This window comes from Equus caballus, chromosome 25 (genome assembly GCF_041296265.1).
Source record: "Equus caballus isolate H_3958 breed thoroughbred chromosome 25, TB-T2T, whole genome shotgun sequence".
Lineage (NCBI taxonomy): Eukaryota > Metazoa > Chordata > Mammalia > Perissodactyla > Equidae > Equus > Equus caballus.
The window spans coordinates 12704979-12730914 of record NC_091708.1 but is presented as its reverse complement, the minus strand read 5'-3'; the positions used below and the strand labels follow the sequence as shown (position 1 = coordinate 12730914).

The 25936-nt window shown below is 41.8% G+C and overlaps 2 protein-coding genes across 12 annotated transcripts in view; both read right to left on the bottom strand.

Moving 5' to 3' along the window:
* The window catches only part of TMOD1 (tropomodulin 1), an 83040-nt gene extending 81668 nt beyond the window's left edge, over positions 1-1372 (bottom strand). For 3 of the 9 annotated variants that reach the window (XM_070250889.1, XM_070250891.1, XM_070250890.1), the window contains exon 1: positions 781-909. The gene's annotated coding sequence lies outside the window, so the exon portion shown is untranslated. Of the gene's footprint in view, positions 1-780; positions 932-1239 lie in introns of those variants that run through there. The other 6 variants (XM_070250887.1, XM_070250892.1, XM_023629710.2 and 3 more) reach the window with 4 other exon arrangements.
* A 3226-nt stretch (positions 1373-4598) lies between these two features.
* TDRD7 (tudor domain containing 7) overlaps positions 4599-25936 on the bottom strand; it is a 91064-nt gene continuing 69726 nt past the window's right edge. For all 3 annotated transcript variants that reach the window (XM_070250881.1, XM_023629702.2, XM_070250880.1), the window contains exons 10-17: positions 24843-25045; positions 23706-23840; positions 22170-22256; positions 16275-16409; positions 14614-14724; positions 12220-12722; positions 8010-8170; positions 4599-5062 (exon numbers count right to left, since the gene is read on the bottom strand). In XM_070250881.1, the coding sequence (XP_070106982.1) occupies positions 4842-5062; positions 8010-8170; positions 12220-12722; positions 14614-14724; positions 16275-16409; positions 22170-22256; positions 23706-23840; positions 24843-25045 (1556 nt within the window). In that variant the 3' untranslated portion in view covers positions 4599-4841. The remainder of the gene's footprint in view (positions 5063-8009; positions 8171-12219; positions 12723-14613; positions 14725-16274; positions 16410-22169; positions 22257-23705; positions 23841-24842; positions 25046-25936) is intronic.

Below are 25936 nucleotides of genomic sequence, written 5' to 3'. Positions count from 1 at the left end.
CGGTCAAAGCGCGCCCTGCTGCTCTCTCGGCCGGCTCCTAGCTCCATCGCCAGAACCAAACCCCACCCTACAAACGGGGAAACCGAGGCCTGGAGAAGGAAGGGGGCTTGCCATGTCCACCATGTGAGTTGGGGACAGCGAGAGGGCTCCTGCCTACAGGCTCTTTCTCGCTCCACCTCGGCGCGAAACGCGTGTATGGTGGTGCTTTAAACCTCGCCATCTCCCGTGGTTTGGGAAACTTTTCCTGCTACCAACAGGCGCAGCCCGAACCCGGGTTCCACGTCCACACGAGCGCGTCCGCCCCTACTCCCACCCCGGTCTCTCCGCAGCGGGAGGGAGGCCGCGCCTCCGTGACGGGCTCGGGCGGGCACCTGCACCAGCCGAGCGCCCGGGGGCGCGGAGCCCCGCTGCGCTGGGGTCGAGCAGGCGGCGGGGGCGCCCTCTCCGCCAGGACCCCGGCCCTCGGCGATGCTCTTTGAGGGCCCCCAGGTCCTTCCGTTTACAGACGCGGCGCCGGGGTCCAGAGAGGAGGGCGCCCTGGCCACGGCCACGCGCGCGGGGGGCACGGACCGGAACGCCGGGCTCCGGACCCCGACACCCGGGCTCCCCAGCCCCGGAGGCAACCCGAGGCGGCGGCTATTTATAGAGGGAGCCACGCTCAGTCCCTCTTGGCGGCGGCGGCGACAGCTGAATATTTTGCCCAGATATGGCTGGGGCCCGGCGCGGGGGCAGGGAGCCCCGAGAGCGCGAGGGGGACCCTTGGCCTGGTGGGGGGCTTACCGGGCCGTGGAGCTGCGGGGCGGGCGCGGGCGGCGGCGGGGCGGGCGCGGGCGGCCGGCGGACGGGCGCGGGCGGCGGCGGGCGAGCGGAGCGCGGGGCTGGATGAGCTCCCGGGCGGCCGCGGGCGGGCGGGCGGGCGCTGTGGGCTCCGGGGGTGGGAGCCAGGGGCGGGTCCGGCTCCGCGCTGTCACCGCGCCCCGCCCCGCCTGCCGCCCGCCGCCCGCGCCCTCCTTACCTCTCCCTCCACTCGGGGGCGCCGGGGCGCAGCGCGCCGTCCCCTGCCGGGGAGCGACACCCACTGGGGGAGCGCCGGGCCGGGGCCGGGCCGCCCCGAAGCCTGGCTCCGCGGCCAAGTGAGCGCGGGTCGCCCGTAGTCTGATTCTCGGTGTCTCCACTTGTACCAGGAGGAGTTTGAGCGACGGTAGAGTTATCTGGGAAAGGGTGGACGGATGTTCATACCTGCGGGGTCTGGGATGTAAGAATCGGTAGGACCTTGGATGCAGCAAAGCCAGCCAACCTGCTGCTGCGCCTTCACTTTCCCTCTTTGACTGAAGCCACGGCCTGTCCGTCGCAGCAGCAGCCCAGCTGGGTCTGGTTTGAGCCGAAGCTTTAACAGCGATCAGCTTGTGAACACGTAGTTGCAAGAGTTGAATGCATTCTCTCTATACTAAGAGAGAAGAGAGTGTCCAAAATAATGACTTAAAATAACCACGAGAAAGTCCCCCTTTCTTAAAAGGCTAATATGTTTTCCAGAACAAACGATTTAAACCCAAACAGAAACTTAAGTGTTTTAATTTTAAAAATGGCTCATAAAAAGGACTTTGGACAGAAGGTAAGGTCTCTTTGGATTATTATGGGAAAGATTCTGGTGGGGCAGACTCTAATAATATCAACTCTTCTTAATCCTAGTGTACAGATTACCAACAGGAAACACTCGATTTTGTTTTTGTTGTTTTTTTTTTAATTTTGTTTTCCACGAAAATGTATTCTTAGATTACAAAACCCTCCTAGGTGTAAGAGAATGCTCTTTTCAAAGGGTATGTGCCATATATTTTTAAATAAAGCAATGATTTAATATATCAGACTATTTATTTTAAACACTTGGGGAATCAAACATTTAAGAAAAGTACATACAACGTAAGTGTGCAGGTTCAAGAATTTTTATCATGAGTACACCTGTTGGAACTACAACTCAGTCAAGAAACAACACTGCCAACAGTTGAGGAGTGACCTTGCCCTCTGGTTATGGCTCCCTCCTAAAGACGGTCACTTTGACTCTCATGGTAATGACCTCTTGCTTGCCTCTCTCCTCCATAGTTTGTTTTCAATTCTTCAGACAACTCCGTGTCATGAGGCTAGTCCGTGTTGTTTCATGTGGCTGTATTTGGTTTACTCCCATTGGTGTGGAGGTTTCCATTGAATGAATATACCACAGTTTAAAAAAAATCTGTTTTACTCTTAATGGACATTTCGGTTGTTTCTAGGTTTCAGCTATTAGAAATAGTGCTACTGTGAACATTCTTTACCAGTATCCTCCTGCACAAGTGCACACATCTTCAACAACCCTTGGAATTTAAAAAAAAGCAAACCTTTTTGCCCTTCTGGTGCCTGAGTCGTGGTGTCTCATTGAGGTTTGAATCTGCATGTCCCTCTGTCCTAACGGGTTGAGCACCTTTGCGTGGTTATTGGCCAGATGCTTTTGCTCTTTGGTGAAGTGTTTGTTCAGATGTGTTGCCCATTTTGCTTCTGGAGAGTCTCTTGTTTATCAGGTATATTCGGTCTATTCTCCCGCCATATATATATTCCTCCCCTCTGTGCTATGCCTTTCACCTTCATCATGTCTTCTGACGGGCTGGTGTTCATTTACTCTATCGAGTATATGCATCTTTTTCTTTGTTAGCACCTTGTGTGTCCTGTTTAAGACATCTTTCCTACTCGTGGAGTATACAGGCATTATTGTCCTATGTTATCTTCCTACATCAACCTTTCATGTTTAAGCTTTCAATCCACCTGGACTTGACTTTTGAAAATGTCATGAGGTCGGGGTCAAGTTTCATTTGTCCGTCTGTCAAATTGTCTAAGCACCAAATTAATTTTTCAGTTATATCAACAACACAATTAATTAATTTATTTTAAAAAGTAATGAAAACATTTCTAAAGTCAGTGAAATAGAAACCACCTCTTCCTTATCTGTAGGCAATTTAAGGATTTTTGTTGTTTTTTGCTAGGGAAAGAAAGCATTATAAAAAAATATTTACACTACTTTATTTCACTTAAACATTTATGTGTCAGGATATTTTTATCATAAATGATTATTTAAATCACTGGCATAAGCATTCCTGAATTTTGGATCACTTATATAAATATTAAAATACATTTTAAAAAGCTATAAAGATAATTTCAATGTTTTACATGAAAAAATTAAAACATCTGGTCTTTACCTTCTTTCTATTCTCACTTTTCCTAGGTTTTCTCAAATACAAATAATGACTTTAAGAATTTTTATCTCTAGCCTGGTCTTCTCTCCTGAAATCCACTCCATATTTCAATAGTTTATGCAAATCTTCAGACTCTATTAGTGTAAACTCAGTATGCTTCCCAACCAAAAACTGAGCAAGGGTCATCACGCTAGCTCTCAGATGTTAAGACCTGGCTTTACTTTGACACCTCCTTTTGCCTATCTTCTGTATCTAAGATGTCAGTTATAATAATTCTAATTAAAAACTTCAAAAAGGCTTTATTATTTTTCTTTGTTCCTACTGCTCCACTCTTAAAGAGTCCAGGGCCTCCCCACCTCATCTTTGGATCCCTGCTAAGGCCTCCAACCTATCCCTCTGTCAATCCATCTTGCCCATCAATTAGCAAGCACATAAAGGGTGCCCGATATGCGCAAGATGTCATTCTGTCTGTTGGGGAGGACGCAGACAGTGGTGCGCTGGAGTCCACTGTACAGGCTCACAAGAGCTACTTGGGTGCATCTCTTCCCAACTCGACATTCAGAGATGTCACATTGTTGGAACTCAACAAGAGTTGGAATATTCACAAATTGGGAATTGTCAGATACTACAAATCAAGGCTCACTCCCCCACCACACCCACCAGAACCAGTTGTCAAACATTTACCAGTACAACACCAGCTGGAGAGATGACTAAGACCTCTCCCTCCCTCAAGGAGCTCACAATCTAGTTGGGGTGATTGGTGCAGAGGCAACCAGTTATATACTATAAAGCTCAGTGAGATCTGGGCACCAAGAGAGGCATACTCAAAGTACAGAGGAGCAGGACGGGCACCAGGGAAGGCTTCACCGTCAGTCCAGGAGGTGAGGGAGGATACTGACAGACAAACATGGTGGGTGGAGCATGATTTGCAGGCTGAGGAAATACAACAAGCAGAGTGTGGAGGGGAGCGAGTCTTGCTTTAGAATATCAGCAGTCCGGGACGCACATGTCTGGGTTTCAAGAACCAGATAAGGGTCGAGGGTGGCTGGTGCAGGGAGGGTGGACAGTGAAGTTGGGTAGGGAGACTGTGGAGGGCTGGGTGTTCGGCCTGGACTCTGTGGGCGACGAGAAGCCACTCAAGATTTGTGGTGAGGGGCATGCTGGGTGCCCGGGCTGCTCCTCCAGCAGCACCTCTAGCACTGCTGACGTGTTCAAGACTCAGGATAGTCTTCCCACGGTTTGGGACCACCTGCTCTGGGACACACCACACTACCACTCGATCTAACGGGAGAAGAACTCAGCGCCACAAAGAAGACAACACGAGTAGAAAGGGAAACTTCATCTTAAGATCATAAAGCCTACAAATTATAAGGTAGTCGGTTTTTATATTGATAAACATTTTTATTCTAATATTATAGTAATAATTCAAGTGCAATTTTCTTGAAAAGTCAACTCTGTTAAAACAAAACTTGTTAAATATCTTTCATCAAACATAAGCATTTTCTTTTCAATCCCCCACAGCAGTCAGAGCCATGTAGCAGAGAGAAGATTTTTTTTAAAGCCTACTACATTTTGTTATTGCTAAACAATCTGAATTAGTTGTTAAGGTCTCAGAAGCTGTGATTAATTAACTTTTGAAAGCTCTGCCAGATACTCCGACATAAAATCATGAATCCAGACATCCGTGTCTGGCAGCGACGTGTCCACCAAGTAGACCACCAGCTTCCGGTCCCAAGGGTTAGCGTTCTCTATGACCGTCTGCACCAGCGCCACCAGAGGCTTCTTCTCCACATGATTTCGAAACACCATCGAAGCCTCCTCGGACCACTGGTTGCACTTCACCCCTGTGAGAAAGAGGAGGAGGAGCGAGGGCTCAGATGAGCTTGTCTTGGATCTATTATAACGGAAAACGATTTAGTCTTTTCCAAAGTAGCTTAAACATACCAGGCTAGACTTGCCTAACGGAAAAACAGTTGCTGAACAATCTTACAACAGTCCAGGTTATAGCTTCTCTATTCTGAACGGGCTTACTTCTGCAACCCCTTTACCTACAGACACAGGTTTCATCTGAGATTCAATGCTGTGTTATAAAATGAACTTAGAAAAACCACTGCCCATTTCCCCACATAAAGTATATGCAGATTTAAACTGATAATAGAGATAACTAGGGGGAATAAAATATTATTATATGTCATTGGACATTTCTTTTACAGATTTTTTTCCCCTGATGAACCAGATATAGTAAAAAAAAAAAAAAGAACTAATGTACTTACAGCATACTAATTTTTCAAATTTATATACAGTATCACGGTAAAAGCACTGGGCTGAAAGTCTGGAGACTCAGTTACTCTTCCCAACTCCTCCTCTCTCAAGTGCTGTGAGCTTGGGCACTGCAGTTCTCTCTCAGGGCTTACCGTAAAATAAACTCGTGGGACCAAATGAATTTTAAGTCCCAGTCATTTCTAAATCCCCATGACTTTCAAACTTGAGAACTCAAGTTGAAGAATTTAAATTAGATTTTAAAACAAAATTGAGACAAAAATATGTATTTTCCAAGAAATACTACTAAACTAACATAATTTAAGTCCATATATACTACATTAGATAAACTATAAATTATGCCCCACAGTGACCAAAGTCTGGGAGTTTCACATATAATTTAAAAGACCTATTATGTATATAGTGAGTGGGCTAAGTTCTCTGATTATTAAGAATTTCCCACAAGGGGCCGGCCCAGTGGTGTAGTGGTTAAGTTCATGCATTCTGCTTTGGCAGCCCAGGATTCAGGGGTTTGGCTCCTGGGGGCAGACCTGCACACTGCTCATCAAGCCATGCTGAGACGGTGTCCCACATACAAAATAGAGGAAGACTGGCACAGATGTTAGCTCAGCGACAATCGACCCCAAGCAAAAAGAGGAAGATTGGCATGATATATTAGCTCAGGGCCAATCTTTCTCACCAAAAAAAAAGAATCTCCCACAAGAGAAGCCTTGCGTAGTCTCTAAGCCGCTGTCTCCTGATCTGTGTCATAGTGATAGTAACAGCAGCTAAACCTCCTAGTGTGGGGCGGTGGAGTCCCTTGCACATAGTGAGCACCAGTGAATGACAGCCATGATGCTGGTGGTGGGGATGATGGTGCCAGGCACCCATTCCTCACAGAGACTCCCCCTCTGGGCAGTTTGATTGTCATGTTTAACAAAATGTGTTGTTACCAAAACCTGAATATTAAAAAATAAAAATTAAAAAATGTAACCATTAAATATGAAGAAACCATTTAGAGTTTTGAGTTCAAAGCAGATGAATGGAAGCCATGCCATGTGCAAAATGCCATTTTTGGTTCATATCCAAGTACCATGGGAGTTTCCTTTGAATTCTAGTAGGAGGCATAAAGAAACTGGCAAATACTTCAAAATAAGGAAATATCTATCTCTCCAATAAAAGCTAGTCAATAATTAAAAGAAGAATCTAGGGGCCGGCTCTGTGGCCGAGCGGTCAAGTCTACGTGCTCCGCTGTGGTGGCCCAGGTTTTTGCCAGTTCAGATCCTGGGCGTGGACATGGCACTGCTCATCAGGCCACGCTGAGGCAGCGTCCCACATGACACAACTAGAAGGACGTGCAACTAAGATATACAACTATGTACGGGGGGGATTTGGGGAGATAAATCAGAAAAAAAAAAGATTGGCAACAGTTGTTAGCTCAGGTGCCAATCTTTTAAAAAAAAAAAAACCTACATATATAGTTTCCCTCATTTCTGAGATCAAATCACTTCTGCCACTGTGCTACTGTGCTAAATGTATGGACTGCGCGAGGGTGAGGAATCAGGGAGGCACCACACGGTCCAAACTCCCCACAGCCCAGCGTGGCGGGGCACAGAGAGCCTGGGTGACTGGAGGTGTCTGTGCCCCTCAGCCCTTTTGGCTGCCACACCCTCTGCTCATGCTGACAGGCCTCTGGGTGGAGCTGCCTCTAACTGCTGGTGCTCCCTGCTGGTAGAGTGCACACAGAGGAGCCGCCAACGTTTACACCACTTCCACAAAAGATACAACGAAATCTCAACAGACTACACTATGGAAGCGCCACTGCACAGCCGTTAGCTCAGCTCCTCCGACTGTAACCACTGTCGACAGGCTGGTGTGACCGTGGTGACGTGCCGTTGGCTGCAACGCAACTGGAAACTCACTTGGCCACGAAAATGGTCTATGACCCAGGAATGTTTTATAATCGTGAAAATCCATTATGTAAACGTATTATAATTTATGCAGTAAATTATGAAATATTAATTGTGCAATGTTCTCTTGTTGGTTTTTTAGGTTGTTTCACTGTTTGTTTTAGCTAGTATACATAGCTGCAGGTTCTTTTCTTAATACCACAACCAAAGTGTAGACAACCTAAAAGTTCAACAATAGGGAACATGATTAAACAGAATATTTTGCAGCTATTAAAAATCATTATCAAGACCATCAAACAACCAGCCAAAAAGTAATGAGGGAAAAAAAATGCTTAATGAAGAAAGCAGAATGCAATATTGTACCAGTACTAAGATCACAGCTTTAGAAATATACTCATACGTGAAACCAGAAAGAGAAATATGGAAAAACAGAAACAGCAGATATAGTGGGAGGGCATGACTGTGAGCGATCATTAAGATTATTTCTAATATGGTTGGGAAGTTGTGCAAAAAAAAAAGAAGCGAACTCAACAGGCCAATGATTTGGTACTCCCTAAGTACCCAGGACAAAATGACAATATAAACTACGTTGTGACATGAGTTCCGATTCCACAGAAGTTACCTGCTAGCTGAGCCGTGACCGCCTGGAAGGGCAGCTTCCGGAACATGTCCACCAGGGGTTGCACTTTTCTTATGTTAACTAATTCGTGCTTTCCGTAGTCCAGCTCATACACGGACACCAGTCCATTGGTCAGGATTCCTTTTAAAAGCACCCTGTGCCACCTAAACGTGCATTGAATTAAAAAGGAAGAAAAAACACACAAGAATCAACACCTGCTTTCAGGGTAACATTTTATGATAAAAAGAAAAGTCAGTCTGAACGATGTTTATCAAAATATAAACCTATACTGTCGTGGAAGTTTTTTAAAGAGATTCCTTCTTTTTTCCCCAAAGGTTACTATCCTCTGCTTTGCCACCAGCTCATTTGATGGAATTTGTTCACTCAACACCCTTTCACAGGCCTTATGGAGCTAGTAAAGGAGAATGACACACGATCTGCCAACCATCACTAAGCAGAATGAAACAAAGGCCACGGAAGATGATCAGGACAAGGCTAGTGGATCCCTTCACTCTGACGGGTAGAGAGTGGATGGCCGCTTGTTTGGGACAAGGTACATGTGAGGAAGGTGGAAGGAGTGAGACAAGCAGGACCAGGCCAGGCTGAAGACACACACGAGACAAAAAGCAGAGACAACTTTACAGGGTATGGTGGTTGGAGCAGAGCAAGCACATCTATGTAGCTACGAGTTAGAACGCGTGGAGGAATGGAAGAGAAAGTCAGACTGGGAAGGTAGGAAAAGATTACAGAAAGTTCTGGATGCAAAGTTGACAATGTTAATTATGCCAAGTAAGGAGATTAAAAAACTAAATAAAACAAAACACAAAATCCAATTCACCAACTAAAATAAAGAACCTGGAAATGGTAGGAGAATACGGGGAAAGAAGAAGAGCATGGTTTCAGATCTGGAGTTCAAGGTGCAAGAAAGAAATTCACACGAATATACTTTCCCTCTCTGAGCCTACATCATCACCATTAAACTGAGGAAAACCTAGACTTCAAAGTTCAGGTGTGAAGGACCACTTTAAAGTCTTATAGTCTTGCTTACATGATTAAAGACTATTATTACACTAAGGAAAGGAGGATTGTTCATAATGTCTAAAAAGGAAGCGTCTCTGGTCCTAAATGGTGAGCCCTCTGAAACAGGTTTATCAGCCACAAGCCCAGTGGAACAGCAGGCCCTTCGCTGCAACACACTCCTGGGCTGGGGCTGGCCAGACGGGACTAATGCTCCAGCCAAGGCTACTAACAGAGACAGCGTGTAAGAAGCCCACACAGCTGCTACAGGGTGAACCATCACAGGAAAGCTGCAAAGAGGCCAACCTTAAACGCTGTATGTGAGTGGAGGCTCCTGGGGGCACTCCAGAAACCTTCAGATAAGGCCAAAGCGCAGCAAGCAATAACATATGGATCGCAGAGACAAGGGGGACATGAAAAGGTAGCCAAAGTACATGAGCTTTGGGGGCCAAACGGACCTGAGCTGGAGTCCCACCTGGGGCATTTTTCAGTTGTGTCACCCTGGGCTCTTTAACCTCTCTGAGCTGCAGTTATCTCACATGTAATATTTAATTTTAACTTACTTGCAGAAATAATACATACACAGCATGTGTTGCTTAATGATGGGGACACGTTGTGAGAAGTGCGCCGTTAGGTGATTTCATCGTTGTGTGAACATCACAGAGCACACTTACACAGACCTAGATAGTATAACCTACTGCACACCTAGGCCCTATGGTGCTGATTTATGGGACCACCGCTGAATATACGGTCTGTCACTGAACAAAACGTCATTATGTGGTGCATGACTGTAAAGCGCCTAGCACATTACTTTGGCATATAATAGGCACTTGGCAAATGGTAGCTATCATCATTATTACTGTAATTATTAAAATGAAGATAAGCTGTGTAAATAAGAACTTCAGATAAACTGAAGAGAAATTTTCATATGTGGAAATGGCAATTTGGTGCAGGTTGCTAATTTGTCTAAGTGCAAAAGGAGATGAAAACATTTGGTTTCCAACGATATCACTGTTTCTAAATTGTACAGGGCAAACGATGGTAGTCTGTACTTTTAGTCTATAAATAAGAGGTACAGAGCAGTGAGGAGAGCCATCAGAAAACTCATGGGTGGTGCTTCTATTTAGCTTTCAATTTTCAAAACTTATAGCTTAAAGACAGGCTTCCATTTTGATTAGATTACCAATTTCAGTGCACATGTGAATCCCCTGGAGAGTTTGTTAAAAACACAGACTCTAGGGTTCTATTCCCAGGGATTCTGATCCAGGATGCCGGGGGTGAGGTAGGAGAATCTGCACTTTTCATAGGTTTTCCAGGTTATTCTGAAGCTGAGATGGATTTGAAAACCACTGTAATCAAAGTGTATCTGAAACTCCAAAGTCTTAACTCACCGCATTTGGGAACAAGGCTTAGTAAATAGTCTGGGTTGTAAACAAGACAGAAGCTCTAAACACTTTACACTGATTCAGTTCATAAAGTTAAAAAAATATCAGATAATCTGTTCTTATACATAAGACATCCCTTGATAATCTGGGGACAAATTAACTGGTTAAAACCCAAGAGTCCTGGGGCAAAACTGTTCCACCCGTGGAGGGGGGTGGACTCTGAAGTCCCACACTACAGGTCTCCAGTTTATGGGTTCTCCAACCCGACACAACCCTTGCCTCTAAGTAGAACCTCCCCATCACTAATCATCATTAATCTGCCCCTCAGATAAGAGTTAACATTAGTTGGATTTTAACTGTGATTAAATTATCCTGCAAAGAATTCTGATGAGGCAAATTTACACAAATAATGTTCCCATATGGAATTAAACCCATTTATGCTTCCAGTTGTAAATGACACAACATAGTAAAAATGTTTTTTTGAAGATGAAAAGCTTACGACTTTTAAGTTGAATGCTTTTCAGAATGAGAGGTATTATATTTTTCATTTTTAAGAGCTGAAAATTAGTTTTTTTCTCCTATGAAAATAACAAAATTTTATAAACGCCTAGGCTTGCTATCTTAAGAAAGAATGAAAGCATTTTATAGAAGAAATAAGCAGTTTGACCTTTTAAACTGAGTTTTGGGGGGTGTGTATGTGTTTTGTGTGTGCTGGGCGGGAGTGGGGAGACAGTTCTTTGTGTTCAGCATCATCAAATCAACTTGTCCATTTCTCCTAAGAAAGCTGGCCAAGGGGACAGGACAGGGGCGGCTGTGCCATCTCCTAGGGCTCCCGTGGAAGGAGTGTAGAGTGTAGTGTGTAGTGCTTGGGCTTCACTGGGTGGAACCAGCACATAGTGAGGGGGCTTCAGGAAGGAGGGCGTGGATCCAAATGTGAAACCGTGAGAAAACAGACGGCAGTGCTAAACAAATGTAAGGCATTACGGTTCTCACTGTCCAAAGGCAAAGAGCTGTGAAATACACTCTACTGCCCCTTACGAAAGGTGGCGCAAGCTCTCCAGGAAGCACGTGACAGCACAGAGCAAGAACCCCGCACTCTTTAAACAAGTAATTTCTCCTCTAGGAATCTATCCCGAAAATAAAGAATCAGAGATGCAAACAAAGATTTACGCTCAACTGTATTTATAATAGTGAAAAATCTAGGAGGAGAAAACCTACATGACAAAGGAGAATGATAAGTAAATGATGATTTCTCTATATGATTCAGCCATTAAAAATGTTTATGAAGAAATTTTATCACATGGAAAATTGTTCACAGGATTATGTTAGGTGAAAAAAATAGGTACAAAATTATTTATAATACTAATACACCAATTGTATAAATATGTATAGAAAAAAACTAGAAGAAACACATAAGTAGTTTAACAAGGGTTATGTTGGTTGGCTGATTTTAATTTCTTATACTTTTTTGTATTTTCCAGATTTCCTAAAATAAATATTTTGAAAATTAGAAAGTCATTAAACCTTATTTTCTGCACAAAATAATTTGTTTCTAATAGAAAAATAGAAAAAGCCTTCTTAAACCTTCACTTTAGATATAATCGGGTTTTAGCAGGAATACGGTCCACTAGACTTTTAGATGAACGACATCATTGTAAACATTAGAAAACTGCACATTCATTAGTCTCAATTCACATTCAAAATCCCCATTCGCGCAGTTCCGAGTCCCCCTGCAGGGACTAAGCACTCTTGGTTATCATTCTACATATTTTTCTTAGGAGTAGAATAAAATGCTTTGTCCAAGGACCTACTTATTTTCCACTTTTGCAGCATACACTTGGTCTTTTTCCACCGCTATGTGGCGCTCCTCAGACACACTGTAATATAGAATCATCTCTTCCATCAGAACTTCCAACTTATGTATCTCTTGCCATGGCTGGATGACAAAGTAGCCTGGGTGACAGGCCACAGGCACGTACACATCCATGTGTTCCCCTGGCTTTGATAAGTGGATAGGAGGTGGCAGGTCCTCCATGGAGAAAGAGCTGGTGTGGTCCATCACAGACTTTTTGAAGACATCTGTGAGGCTCTTTCTGAAATTCTCTCCAGTGTTGCCTGAAATGGGGGTGTTCCCGCTCTTGCTGTTGGGAGAACTAGCTCCGCTGGATATGGCACTCAAAAACACATCCTTCTGATGCTTCCACAAGTCTGCATTTGTAATCTGACGGTTAATGCTGCGATGAGGATCAGGGAAGTTCTTAGGAGTAAATAAATAAACATATGCGATCCCTCTGGTTTCATCCACTTTTGTAACCTTCGGAAAACAGACAAAAAACAATTCAAGAAATCCAAGTTCACAGTGAATTCTGAGAGGCAGTTATAATATTAGCCTTAAATATTAAAACACAGTATTTTGCAAAGAAAACCTGACTTGCTAACATGCATTTTATTTAAGGTAAGATGAATTATCTATCACAGCTGTAGCAATGAATGGGCTCTTAAGTCAAAATAGTCTAGAAACCAGCAGCAAGCTTATGGAAATGAAAAATTTACTAACTTATAAAGACTCTTGAGAATAACTTATGCTGGAGGTCATTATCATTGAGAGAAAGTGATTCTATATATCATGATTAACACTTTTTTCTATTAATGACATTTTAAAACACTCAAGGTAGAAAGACTAGTATGATGAATCCCCATGTGTTCCTCACTCAGCTTCAACAATAAGAAATAACGACAACGGCAGAAGGTCCTCTAAGCATCTGGCTAAGGCTGCTGCTCTCTCAGACGGGGAGGGAAAGAAGCAGTGTGACATTCACCATACCCTCCTGACCTGTGGTCCAAATTCCTTGTTTGGTCCTAATGTACGCCCTCACCCCTCACCCTCTCCCCGAGTTACATGGGAAGAGAGGGACCGGGGGAGAAAAGGAGGAAGAAAGCTCCACTGAATAGGCCAAAATTACAGTTTTGCACCTTTTGCCTAGGAGACCTGTGACTACCTAGCTACTGCTGCTCTTGCTGCCAGAGGGGTGAGTGTGTGTATGGAGCACCACACGTTGATAACCAGGACTGCACGGCTGTGTGTCCCAAAGGGCTGGTGATTGTTAATTCTTCTCATCAGCTCCTCTGGTTTATCTTAGGAATGATAAAAAAAAAAAAAGACGCATCTACCTTTTATCAAATAGGGGTGGGAATGAAAGGCAGGAGCGCAGGCTTGAAGACAGGGCGACACCAGCGAGGCAAGCCTTCTACAGGAAGTGACTTTTTAAATTTTTTTCTAGCGAGGAGAATCTATTTAAATTCATCCTTTGGAGTGCTAATGAAGTACTGATTGCTAATTCATTTTGATATTTCCTATACAGAAGTACCATTTCAAAAAAATCAACCATTAAAAAATATTTTTGTTGAGTATCCATTACCCTGGCTTTAGGCGCTTACAAAGTACATGAGAAAACAATATTCATTATCATGTGGCAACTGAGGAATATAAACTGGTATGTAATTGTGTAATTGTGTATTATAAAGCTAGAGGAGGATGAAGATAGGAAAATCAGTGTGAGCCAGAATAATTTAGAGAACTTCATGAAGATATTTCTCAAGGACATTTAATTGTTAAATGCTTATATAAAATAATACTATTTGTATCACTTAAAACAGAAATATCATCTCACATTCCTATTCTTGGAAATATGAGCAATGTTTTTGATATGAAGATGCAAAAGCGCAGAAAAAGAAATGAGCTAGTGAAATAAACAGTTTAAATAAACTTTAGGAAAAGAGGCAAAAATCAAGATTATAAGCAAACGATTTGTTTATAATCTATTCTACTTTAGAAAGAAAAAGAAATAGGGGACGTATTTAAATGGTCTTTAGAAAAATTTATCAAGAGACATATGGTCCCTCTGTTGGAGACTTAATTCCTTATCATGGAGCAAAATAGGAGCAGAGAATCATCTCTGCTACCTTATTAATAATGGAAAAATTACATTTAAAATAATACTGGAGATACAGTATAAATTCTTAAATCAAAACTAAACCAAGAAATATCTTATAGCTACACATATAACCAACCTCTTGACTATAAAAAGGTGTCAGACATTAAAGCATCAGTTTATAGTAAGATAAAACTCCTTCAAAAAACCAAATGAGCCCTTCCGGCTGACAGCTCCCTTTCTAAAGGTATCAAGAGCCATAAGATAACTAACCTTAATGCTACAGTCCGAGCAATTCAAAACAGAATCTCTCAACCAAAGCACAGCATCTGGTGTCCACATGCCAATAGACTGTGGGATATCTGCTAAGCAGCACTTTATAGCCTGAAAAGAAAACATGATGAAAAAACAAACTCACCGTCTTAAAATAGGTACTTATGGAATAATGTTGATATTATTTTCCTACAAGTCAGATGTTGCCAAGATAGAAAGCATGCAACAGCTAATAATGACAATCACAGCTCTCAGCTGGAGCATCTGTTATGTTCCCGGCTCTCTTTACATTACTACCATTGTCTCTACTTATCTATTACAAGCCAGGGCTTATACCAGGCACTTCATGTACCTCTCCCCCTACAATACTTCTGCATGACAGGCCAATGTTGTGACCCCATTTTACAGGTGGTGAAAGAGACGCAGAGAGACTTATTTGTGTAAGATTGAAGACAGGATCGGGACTGATATCTGGGTCTTCCCTCGGAGTCCAACTAGACAAAAATGAAGTGTCATTTGGATGAACTCTGACACCTGTCGCAAACATCTTTTTGGAGGCTTAGTGCTTCATTCAGCATTTCCTGAGCACCTGTGGCTGCTGGGCACTTGGGCTCACCTTCTGAAGGAGGTTGTAATGAGAATTAAGGAGGGCTAGAAAGCCTGAAATCCACAGGCACCTAAAAGCCTCATTTTCCCTGGTGCTTCTTACCTCCCACCATCACGGCAGAACCTTTTGTACAACGGCTACAACAGAGAGTAAAAGTGACCTCAGGGATGCCCTTCAGTCTGATGGAGCCTCTGAATGGACAGAGGCAATTTTGTGAAGAGGAAAAAAACCCACTTCCAGGATTCCTGGATTCCTTCTCCCCTCTGAGCCTGGCTTGAACACAAGTTAAACAGCTTCTCTGTAACAGTCATTTTAGAAAAGGCTGGAGTGAGAGAAATCATAAAAAGCCATGCTAATCACCGTCAAGTACTTTTTATTCACTGAGTTTTGATGGTGTAAGATATCCTCTAGCAAATATAAGTCACATGGCCTTTTGAAATTACAGAATGTTGAACAATTTTATTTTAAAAAAAAAACCCTGATTTCTGTACAAAATCCTTTATGGCTCCTAAAGGTAGGAAATAATTCTTAACAATTTTAATTAAGTCAAAATAATTCAAAATTCTTATCATCTGATTTTTTTTTTTTACCAGTAGAGAAAGGATAGACTGAAGTTAATCTTTTTACTAAAATCTACGGGAAAAGATCACAAAAGAAAATGATTAAATATAAACACATTTCTGAAGACAATAATTACCTAAATAAACTGAGAACTCTGGGAGAAAATATTTACATAGAATATCCTAAAACTGTGTAGAAGTCAGCACTGGCATCTAAGTACTAAGGTGGAACCTGGACACACAGCCTAATGACCATACACCCTTAAATCACACATTTATCAACCAACGTTCTGTAAGTTTGACTGGTCTCGTCTAAGTTGGCCAAATTTTACGTCCGAAAACCAGTGAACAACCACATATGGACAACTTCCAATTCTGTTACAACCTCAGACTTGGGTCATTATCAAGATCACAACTGAGAGGGCATCTCAAAACGACTGTGAGCGCCTGCACGCCTCCTCCAGGAAAGCCCTCCGGCCCGTAGCGCCCAGTACCTGAGGTGGGATCACGATCATCTCTTGCAGAAACCTAGGGGGAATCTCCCTGAGCTCGGACACCTTTACAGATGCCACGGTGCCGGAGTCCAGGAACTGAACGTCAAGAGCCCGGCTGCTGTGAACGTTGGTGATCTGCAATGAGACGTGTGTTGGCTAATTTATTAGCACACCCCAAAGGCCCACACGCTTCTGTGCAATTACATTTGTACAACTCCAAATTGCATATAAAAGCAATAAAGACTATCAGTGTTAATTTTATCTTATTTTAAAATGTACTTTCTGCCAAATAAGTATTCTTTCAGAATAGAACTGATTTCAACATCTAGTTGTTAATTCATTTAATCAGTAAAAACCACTAAACTAATAATAATCAGTAAAATTAATAAATATAGTAATATCTACTAGGTTCTCAATTTTAGGACACTATTGATATACAATAATTTTACACATTATTATATATTGTTGATTATAAGGTGCAGTGTGTTCTCCAAAATAATAAAATGTGAGGAAAAAAACTATTGTGTCTTAGCAATGAGGAAATGAAGAATAGAGAGAACTCAGAGACAGAATTTTACTAGTAGTAAATACTACATATTTCTAAGTCATAACATATTTTGGTATTTTATAGTTTCACCAGAAAACCCAATGATAATTTTTATCATTTGTCCTATAACTAAAAAATTGAAACTCAGAAAGTCATAGAGAAGTAAAATAAGCTCAAATTAATAATTCAAAAATTGAGAAATTACACACTGAGTCAAAGCAATTACCTATCTGTGATCAAATGGCAACACTGAAATATAAGATTCCGGGTGCACCTCTAAATGCCTGTAACTTCTCTTACTAAGTCATTACGATATTTGCCATCATTGACTATAGTGACATTAGCCAAATAGAGCCCGCTGGGACAGTCACCCCGGCAGGAACATCATGCCTATAACTGCATGAACTGCCACCTTAAGAACGATTGGTGGGGCTTTCAGTGTGGTGACTGCAGGGAGAACCTGACCCCTCTTGGCAGAGAAGTCAGATATACCAAAAGTAAGCCTTTTTCTACTGCCCCAGACAATGCTGTATTAAATTTTATAATTTTTTTAAGTCTCTTAACACATGATAAACACAAACAGTACTATGGGGCAATATTTTAAAATGTATTTATTTATTCAAACATATATATGGAACATATATATTGGTATGGATGGTATATTTTATTATTATTTTTGTGTGTGCAAGAGGAACATTTGCCTTGAGGTAACATCTGTTGCCAATCCTCCTCTTTTTTCTTTCTGTTTGAGGAAGATTAGCCCTGAGCTAACATCTGTGCCAACCTTCCTCTACTTTGTATGTGGGATGCCTCCACAGCATGGCTTATGAGTGGAGTAAATCCACACCCAGGATCCGAACCCGAGAATCCGAACTTTTAGCCGCTTGGCCACGGGGCTGGCCCCTGGATGGTATATTTTGAAAGCTTATTATATCCAGGCATAACTGGGCCACAGGGACATACTTCCCCATCTCAGACAGCTCCTGGTCTCTTGAGAGACAACACAAATCTATAATCATAAGACAATGCAGTAGGGGCAATAATCAAGTTATGCACAGGGTACTATGAGAACATAGAGGATGGGTACCTGACCTAGCCAGGAAGGAGATGTTAGGGCAAGCTTTCAGGAGGAGGGAATGCCTAGAATTGGGACTTTTCTTTAAAATTTACTTTTTTTCCTATTTTAGTAAAATGCCTCCATTATAGAAAATTTAGATACTTAAAAGAATGATATAAACATCACTTGTAATCTACTATAGATTACAATTATCCTTTTAGTCTTTTATCCATGCATTTACAAAAAGTTAGATTTACAAAAATTAGAACACACTTGTATATACTATAACATAATTGACTATTTTTCACTCAGTGTCTCATAAAACTGTTCTATGTCATTATCTCTTACGTCACTTTAATGTTACAGCAGTCTATCATATAGCTATATTGTCACTTATCTAACAAACTCTTTGGCTAGATCACTTAAATTGTGTAAATTTGTGTTCCTTTAAGAAATAATCATATTTATTGGACATTTGTATTTATTTTTTCACAAACTGGAATTTCATAAATTTATATTTAGATATAAGATCTTTCAGATCTGGACCGTGAATGATGAATGGGAGCAAAGCAGGCTGGCAGCAGTCTAGTTAGAGGCTAATTGGAACATTCCAAATAGAGGGAGAGGATGGGCAAAGACCACATATTTCTCACACGTGGGGTCTACAAGCATTTTGGTTGTGTTGGAGCATTTTGCTGGTTGGAGAGGCGAGGCAAGAGATGAGGCCAGGAGACGGCCAAAGGCAAGGACTGGGACGGCCAGACAGTATGTCTTAAAGGATTTGGACGCTACCTGTAGATAAGAAGAAACGAGCACCAAGTCTTAAGCAGAAGAATGAGATGGTCAGCCTTATAAGAGGCCATGTGTTGTTGGTGGTAAGACTGGGTGAGGGTTTTGGAGTCAGACAGATTTGGTTTGAAACATCAGCTCTCCTACTTTCTAGCTGAATAACTTTCCTCATCAGTAAGATGGGGGATAAGAGGATTTTGTGAAGATTAAATAAGATCAGTCATGTTTAAAAAAACATTTAGTGTCTGGGAAACAGTAAGTCTCAGTAAAATGTGACATATTATTATTTGCATTTTGGCTTGCTCACTCTAGTGGTGTGGAGCTCCACTGGAAGAAGACAAGAGCGAAGGCAGGGGAACCCCCCGGCACGGTACTGCAGTGATCTCGGCCAGAAACGGCAAAAGACACAAAATAGGCAGGGTTTGGTGACTGGCTGCACCAGGGACTGAGGAAGAAGAAGGAGTCAAAGATAACTCTAAAGGAACAGCTTGAATGCTTGAATGGCTGCATGAATGGAGGCACCCAAAATACAGACATAGGAAGAAGACAAGAACGGCAGAAGATGATTCTGGTTTCAGACATGTAGAGCTTGAGTGGTTCATGAGATGGACAATTAGGCTGGCTTTTTGCCCAAATATGAAGCTTTTCAAGGGCTGGAAAATAAATTTGGGAGACATCAAAGGCAAGATGATAACTGAAACTATGAGATGGGATTGCCTAGAAGGATGCAGAGGCTGAGAAGAGTGGTAAGCCGGGATAGGACTCGGGGATGCTGACGTTGACACTTTAGAGGTGGGGGTAGGGGTGAGGTTTGAGTGAAAAATAAGAGAAGAAATCATTAGAACATCATAAGGAAAATTAGGAGGATGTGACAATGTGGTAGCCTAATAAGAAAATTTCCAGTGTCAACAATGTTAGATGCAGCAAGCAGGTCTGGTAAGATAAGACCTAGAAGATAGTAACTGGATCGTGCAGTTAAGGTTCGGTTGCAAGAACAGGCTCTCTGGTGAGTGCAGGCAGAAGCCAACCACCAGTGGCTGAGGACTGACCAGAAGGTGGTGTAGAAAGAGAATGCAGACCACTCAGGACGTGTTTGGAGGAAAGAGGGGGTGTGACGGCCACTGAACCGAGTTGGCTGGACGTACGGAATAAGGTCAGGATGTACAGGCAGTAAATAAAGCTTACATAAGTTACAACGTCAAGAACACATGTATCCTTTTTCCTTGCCTAACTTTCTAGGCATCACTAAGAGAATGAACACTTCTGCTACCTCAAAGGTAGACAATACACAATTTGATAGTAATAAAAATAATGCCAGAGGGCCGGCCCGGAGGCACAGTGGTTAAGTGCGCACGTTCCGCTTTGGCGGCCTGGGGTTCGCCGGTTTGGATCCCATGTGTGGACACGGCACCACTTGGCACGCCATGCTGTGGTAGGCGTCCCACAAATAAAGTAGAGGAAGATGGGCACGGATGTTAGCTCAAGGCCAGCCTTCCTCAGCAAAAAGAGGAGGATTGGCAGATGTTAGCTCAGGGCTAGCCTTCCTCAAAAAAAAAAAAAAAAGCTAGATATTTATCTAAAGTATTTGTGTATATACTGAAAAGGTATTTTTGCCCAAAAGGCATAACCTGATTCCACACATGAAGAAACTCAAGTTGAGAGATAATCTACAAAATATTGCTACTCTTCAAAAGGCCAAGAATAACAAAGACAGACGGAGCAACTGCCAGGTTCAAGGAAACTAAAAAGATATGACAACTACGTACAACTCGGGATCCTAGACCAGAAAAAGGACATTTGCAGGACAATCTGGGAAATGTCAGTAAGTTCTGCAGATTGCTTAACAGTATTGTATCAGTGTTTATTTCCTGGTTTTGATAATGGTTATGCAAGATGTTAACAATTGGAGACAGTGGGTAAAGAGTATATGAGAACTCTTTGAACTATTTTTGCACCTTTCTAAAAGCCTGATATTATTTCAAAAAAGGTCAAAAAAACTAAGTATTTGCGCATTTATATACATAATACACTAAATAGCACACAGCTTTAAAATTCAAATAATGCTGTGTTCCTTCTTAATGAGTCCTGTTTTTGAAGTTTACAGTTAGCACATAACTCTTGGTCACGTAACCCCAGATCTCAGCCTTCTGACACACATTCACATTAATGACAATAATTACTTCAAAATTGCTGCTTTCATTAAAGTAGACATGACCAAGTTTTCCTTAAAGGAAAATCAGTATAATTAAGTTATTGAAATGTTGCCGGGAAGTATTTAAAAATCAATAAAGCAACGGTTCTTACTTTCTTAGGGTTGGTTTCTTTGAATCTCATGAAAATTATGGATACTTCCCCCCCAAAATATAATACACAAATGCTAATAATATTTGCATATAATTCCAGGGGCTTCAAGAATCCCCCTGAAAGCAGAGGTCCTTGAATCTAAATTAAGTACCTCTGTAACAAAGGAAAAACAGGAAAAGAAAGTCTGGCCCAAATTTGCAATTTTAGCAATTGGGCAAACAAGATACTACAAAAAGGAGGAAAGAAAAACGAAAGAAACATGACCCACAAAAATCCAAAACCCACCTTTGAAAAACATATAGAAATATATGATAACATATAACAAATCTCCTTTCAAATTCATAATCGAGCTTGCAAGAAAATGAGACAAATGTTAGAGAGTGGAAATAGAGGAGTCTGTGAACACTGAAGCCAAAGCCATCCTGGCAGGAGGGAAGGAGGATCCGAGGCCCCCCAGGAAGCTGGAACGCACACAGGGCCACACCCTCAACAGATGGGGGACTCTGGAGAGCACAAGGGAGTATCTAGGGAAGCTGAGGATATGCATTCCCTATACCCAGAAATTCCACCCCGACATAGGTACTCTGGGAGACTGCACAGGAAGTTCAGGGGAGCACTGTTCCTAACAAAAAAATCAGAGACAATCTAAACATCCATCATGAGGAGAATGGAGGGATATCGTTGGCACAGTCGCACATTGTTACACCTCCCAGCAGTGAAAACAACGAACAAGCTGCACACATCAGCATGATGAACCTCACACACATAAAGAACGAAAAAGGATGTTTCAGAAGCATTAACACAGTTTACTATTTACACACATTTTTAAAATATTTGTCCATTTCGTTATACTTCACTTATTTTTTACTATAAATATTCTATATACATATGCATTTCTATATTTCCACTATCTATATATCAAAATATATAGATAGCAAAAGTGTGTGTGTATAGATACAAATATAGTGAAAGTATAAAGACATGAATAGGAATGAGAAACACCAAACTCAGCTGGCAGCTCCCTGAGGGAGGAGGAGAAAGGGGATGCAGACGGGGAGGGCCAACCAGACTGGCCATGATTTATTTCTCAAACTGGTGAGGAGCATGCGGGTGCTTATTCCATTTTTAAAAAAACTTGTTCGTATGTCTGACGTTTCATAATAAGTTTAAAAAAAAAAGGTCAAGTGACTGACTTTACCTCTACTCGGAGCCATTTTCCTTTGCAATGGAAGAGACAGATTTTCCCACAGAAGGGTAATGAAACGAAGTACTCGGAGGTCATGTGCTACAAAACAGAGATGCAGGACACTTTTATTACTCTTAGCAAAGGGCACATTGCCACACCATTAGCAAAACATCACCGGGGCACGGGCCGACTGCTTCCCTGTCTGTAGTCAGACTTCCCGCAAGGAGTGCGCTGCCGTGGACGCAGCACACGTACAGGGGGCTGTAGAACTTCTGCCTGGTTTCTTACACATTTGTTGGTGGCAGTCATCTACTCTCCTTCCTTGCACACGGCTCATAAATCAGCCTTGTTAAAATGCCTACAAATGTTAGCATGGAGGTCAGTATGATTCATCCAGGCTCTGGCGCCATCAGGTAAACACGAAAAGGGAGGATAAATCTGACAAAGAGGAGAACAGCCTGGATGAAAGTGAGGAGGCTGCCCGGCTGTCCATGAGGTCTCTTCTTTTCATCTTTTAACATTTAGATTCAAAGATAAGATTCTAATTCTAAAACAAAAGAAATGTTATCAACACAAATATGGTCATCAGTGCCAGTGATACTGCAGTAGCTTGAAGCTGGGGACCTGCCATGGTCTCTCTCGTCAGGAGGAATGTTTGTACTCTCCTCAAAGGCAATGTCTCCACTCAGGCACCAGGGCACCAGGGCCTATAAAGAGTGCTTTTCACCACCACAGGTTGTAAGCACATGCATGCATTTGAGTCACCGGAGCCAGCCTCTGATGAATTAGGTACCTGCCCTCCAGAAGCCTACCCTCTGGTAAGGCAAACAAATACCCAAAGAGCTCCAACACAACCCTGCCTGCGAGTGCCCCGAGGCGCTCGGTGTGCTTGCAGGTTAGAGGAAAGGGTTCACTTACAGGGGCAGGGGTCAGGGCTGAAAACCATAGCATATTCTGGATTACGATGATCATGTCCTAATGAAGGTAAGGAAATCACCTCAGAACCTTAAAAAAAAAAACCCAAACCTCTACATATCCTGATTCAGAAAAGAATCCTAGAATCAAAGGGCAGGAGCTTATTAATAAATTTAAACTGCAGAACCACATTTGCTGAGGTGGTACATTTTCAGGCACCATAAGGAGCTCAGGCAGTGGTGCCTTAGAAGTTTATTCTCCTCCTAAATTCCCTGGTTTCATCTGTGCCCAAGGCAGAGGAGCCAGCTGGCTCTAGCAGACAGTGACAGGCAGCTGCCCTGCAGGATCATCAAGTGCAGCTTGTAAATAACAAACCTACCAGGTGTTGAGACTTACCACGTGCCAGGCACTGTGCTGGGCAGTCTTGCGCCTAGTCCTCATGACAATGCTATGGGTTCACACTATTATTATCCTCATTTTACGGTGTGGAAACCAGTGTGTGTTTTTTTAATTCTGAGTCTGGGGCTCTTACCCAACTATTCTAGAGATCCTACCGCACACTTACACAATTTAGTGACCACTCTTGTTTCCAACTTCAGGACTAATCTTAGAGGGGATGACGCTGTGCCATACCTTGCAGTGGAAGTAGTCCTCTATCTTATGCAGAAGGTCGTTAAGCTTGTTCAGACCCTTACATGGCACCTGGCAGTAGAGAGTGCCATCAGAGCAAATGTTTGCCACTCTGACATTCGTGTACATGGCATCAACCTGGAACAAAAGACACACCAAGGATGCTTGAGAATACAGCACAGCTCTGCCCTACCTCAGGGGGAGCTACCCAAATATCTCATTAAAAGTCTCTGCAATTTAAAATCTTCTAAGTAAGCTGGAAGATAAGACAGAATGAAATTCCTAACTTTAATGTGAAAAACTAATTTGGATACCTCTCCTTCCAAATGGCGCATCGGATATCATTTGTATCACGTACAATGTAGACATTTTGCATACATTAACTTATTACCACTTTCCATTGTCCGAAAGGCTAAGAAAATCTTTAACTTTGGTTTATTTTCTTTCCATTAATTTAGAAAAAGAATTATTACATAAAACATATTTTTCAACATTAACAGAAATGAAAATAGAAAACTCTCACCAAATTCATCCCATTATCAACCTACTTTCTAATCTATGTCCACAAGCCACATAAATTTTAGTAATGTTTAAAAACTGAAATCACAGTAAAGGTTTAATTTTAGCCATTTTTTGTCAAATCATAATATAAAGACAACTCACTGCTGTTCTATTTATTAAATATTTTCCCAGTGTTGCTATGAAGGCTTTAAAATGATCATTTTTAACATCTCGTCCTATTCTTTAGAGTGGCTGTTCTATAATTTATTTAAAGGTTTCCTTCTTTGCAGACATCTATGTTCTTCACATTTAAAAAATTTTAGAGCTAGTAATTTAATAAACATCTCCATTGATCTATCTTTCCCTTCTTTTGTATTATCCTTCTCTATTATCTTTGCAAAACAATTTCACATAAAATGAAAATAAGCTCACTTATAAATGGAAAATAAAACAAAAATCTAAATCCTAGTCGTTACTATTTGTTCTGGCATTTTCCCTCCCTTCCAGTCCCCCTTTCTTTTTTTCTCAATAGTATGTAATCTGTCTCTATCTAGTGTTAGCCTAAAACTTATGACATTCTTTTCTAACTTTCTTTCCCATGATATGTGTAACAGATCACGACAGTGGTCACAGTGGCACCTGAAGGTGAGCCTCTAGCGATTTGTCACATATGGCCTTCAAGCAGGTGGCGTTGATATTGATATCATCTTCTCCTGAGGTATCGTACAGAACAACAAGTGGAACGTCAGCTTTTTCAAGTATTTCCACTGCAAAGATCTTTCCACAAGTTAAAGATTCAACCACCTTCACTAAACCAGGATCATCGCTTAGAACTTCCAATCCTGAAAAATAATGAATATTTTAAGTTCAACTTAATTAGCAGAATCATTTCAAGATGGATAGATTGAGTTTGTTTTGGCTACTTATTACAATTATGAATTACTAAAATACTTAAATTTTATAGGGAAGCTTTGTTTTTAAAATCTTCTTTACATTACCCACCCTTAAATTTTAAAATATATATTATACTGTGAATACCCTTTCAAATGATTTACACTGAGGCAGGCAATCTTAAAACAAGAAGAAAAGTTGATGATCAATCAGAATTTCTACCTTAGGAGAAACAGCGTTCACTTTATATACAACACATACTTAAAACAAAAAGACTAATACGGTGGTCCCCCCTTATCTGTGGGGGATACCTTTCTGTATGTACTATGTTTTTTCCTATACATACATATCTACGATAAAGTTTAAATTATAAATCAGGCACATTAAGAAATTAACAACAATAATAAAACAATGCTAACAATACACTGTAATAAAAATTATTGTAGATCTTAGCAACTTCGGCATTTTTTTCTTTCCTTATTGAGAACTTTCACCTTTTCACTTAAAGGAAGCACTTTACAGCTTCTCTTTGGCATATCCGAATTTCCAGCGTCACTCTTCTTGTGCTTTGGGGCCATTACTAAGTAAACTAAGGGTGACTGGAACACAAGCACTGCGATACTGCGGCAGTCGATCTGATAACGGAGACTGCTACTAAGTGACTAACGGGCGGGCAGCGTATACAGCGTGGATCCCCTGGACAAAGGAGTGATTCACATCTCGGGTGCCAACGGAGCAGGATGATGCAAGATTTCATCACGCTACCCAGGACGGAATGCAATTTAAAGCCTATGAATTATTTCTGGAATTTTCCATTTAATATTTTTGGACTGCAGCTGACT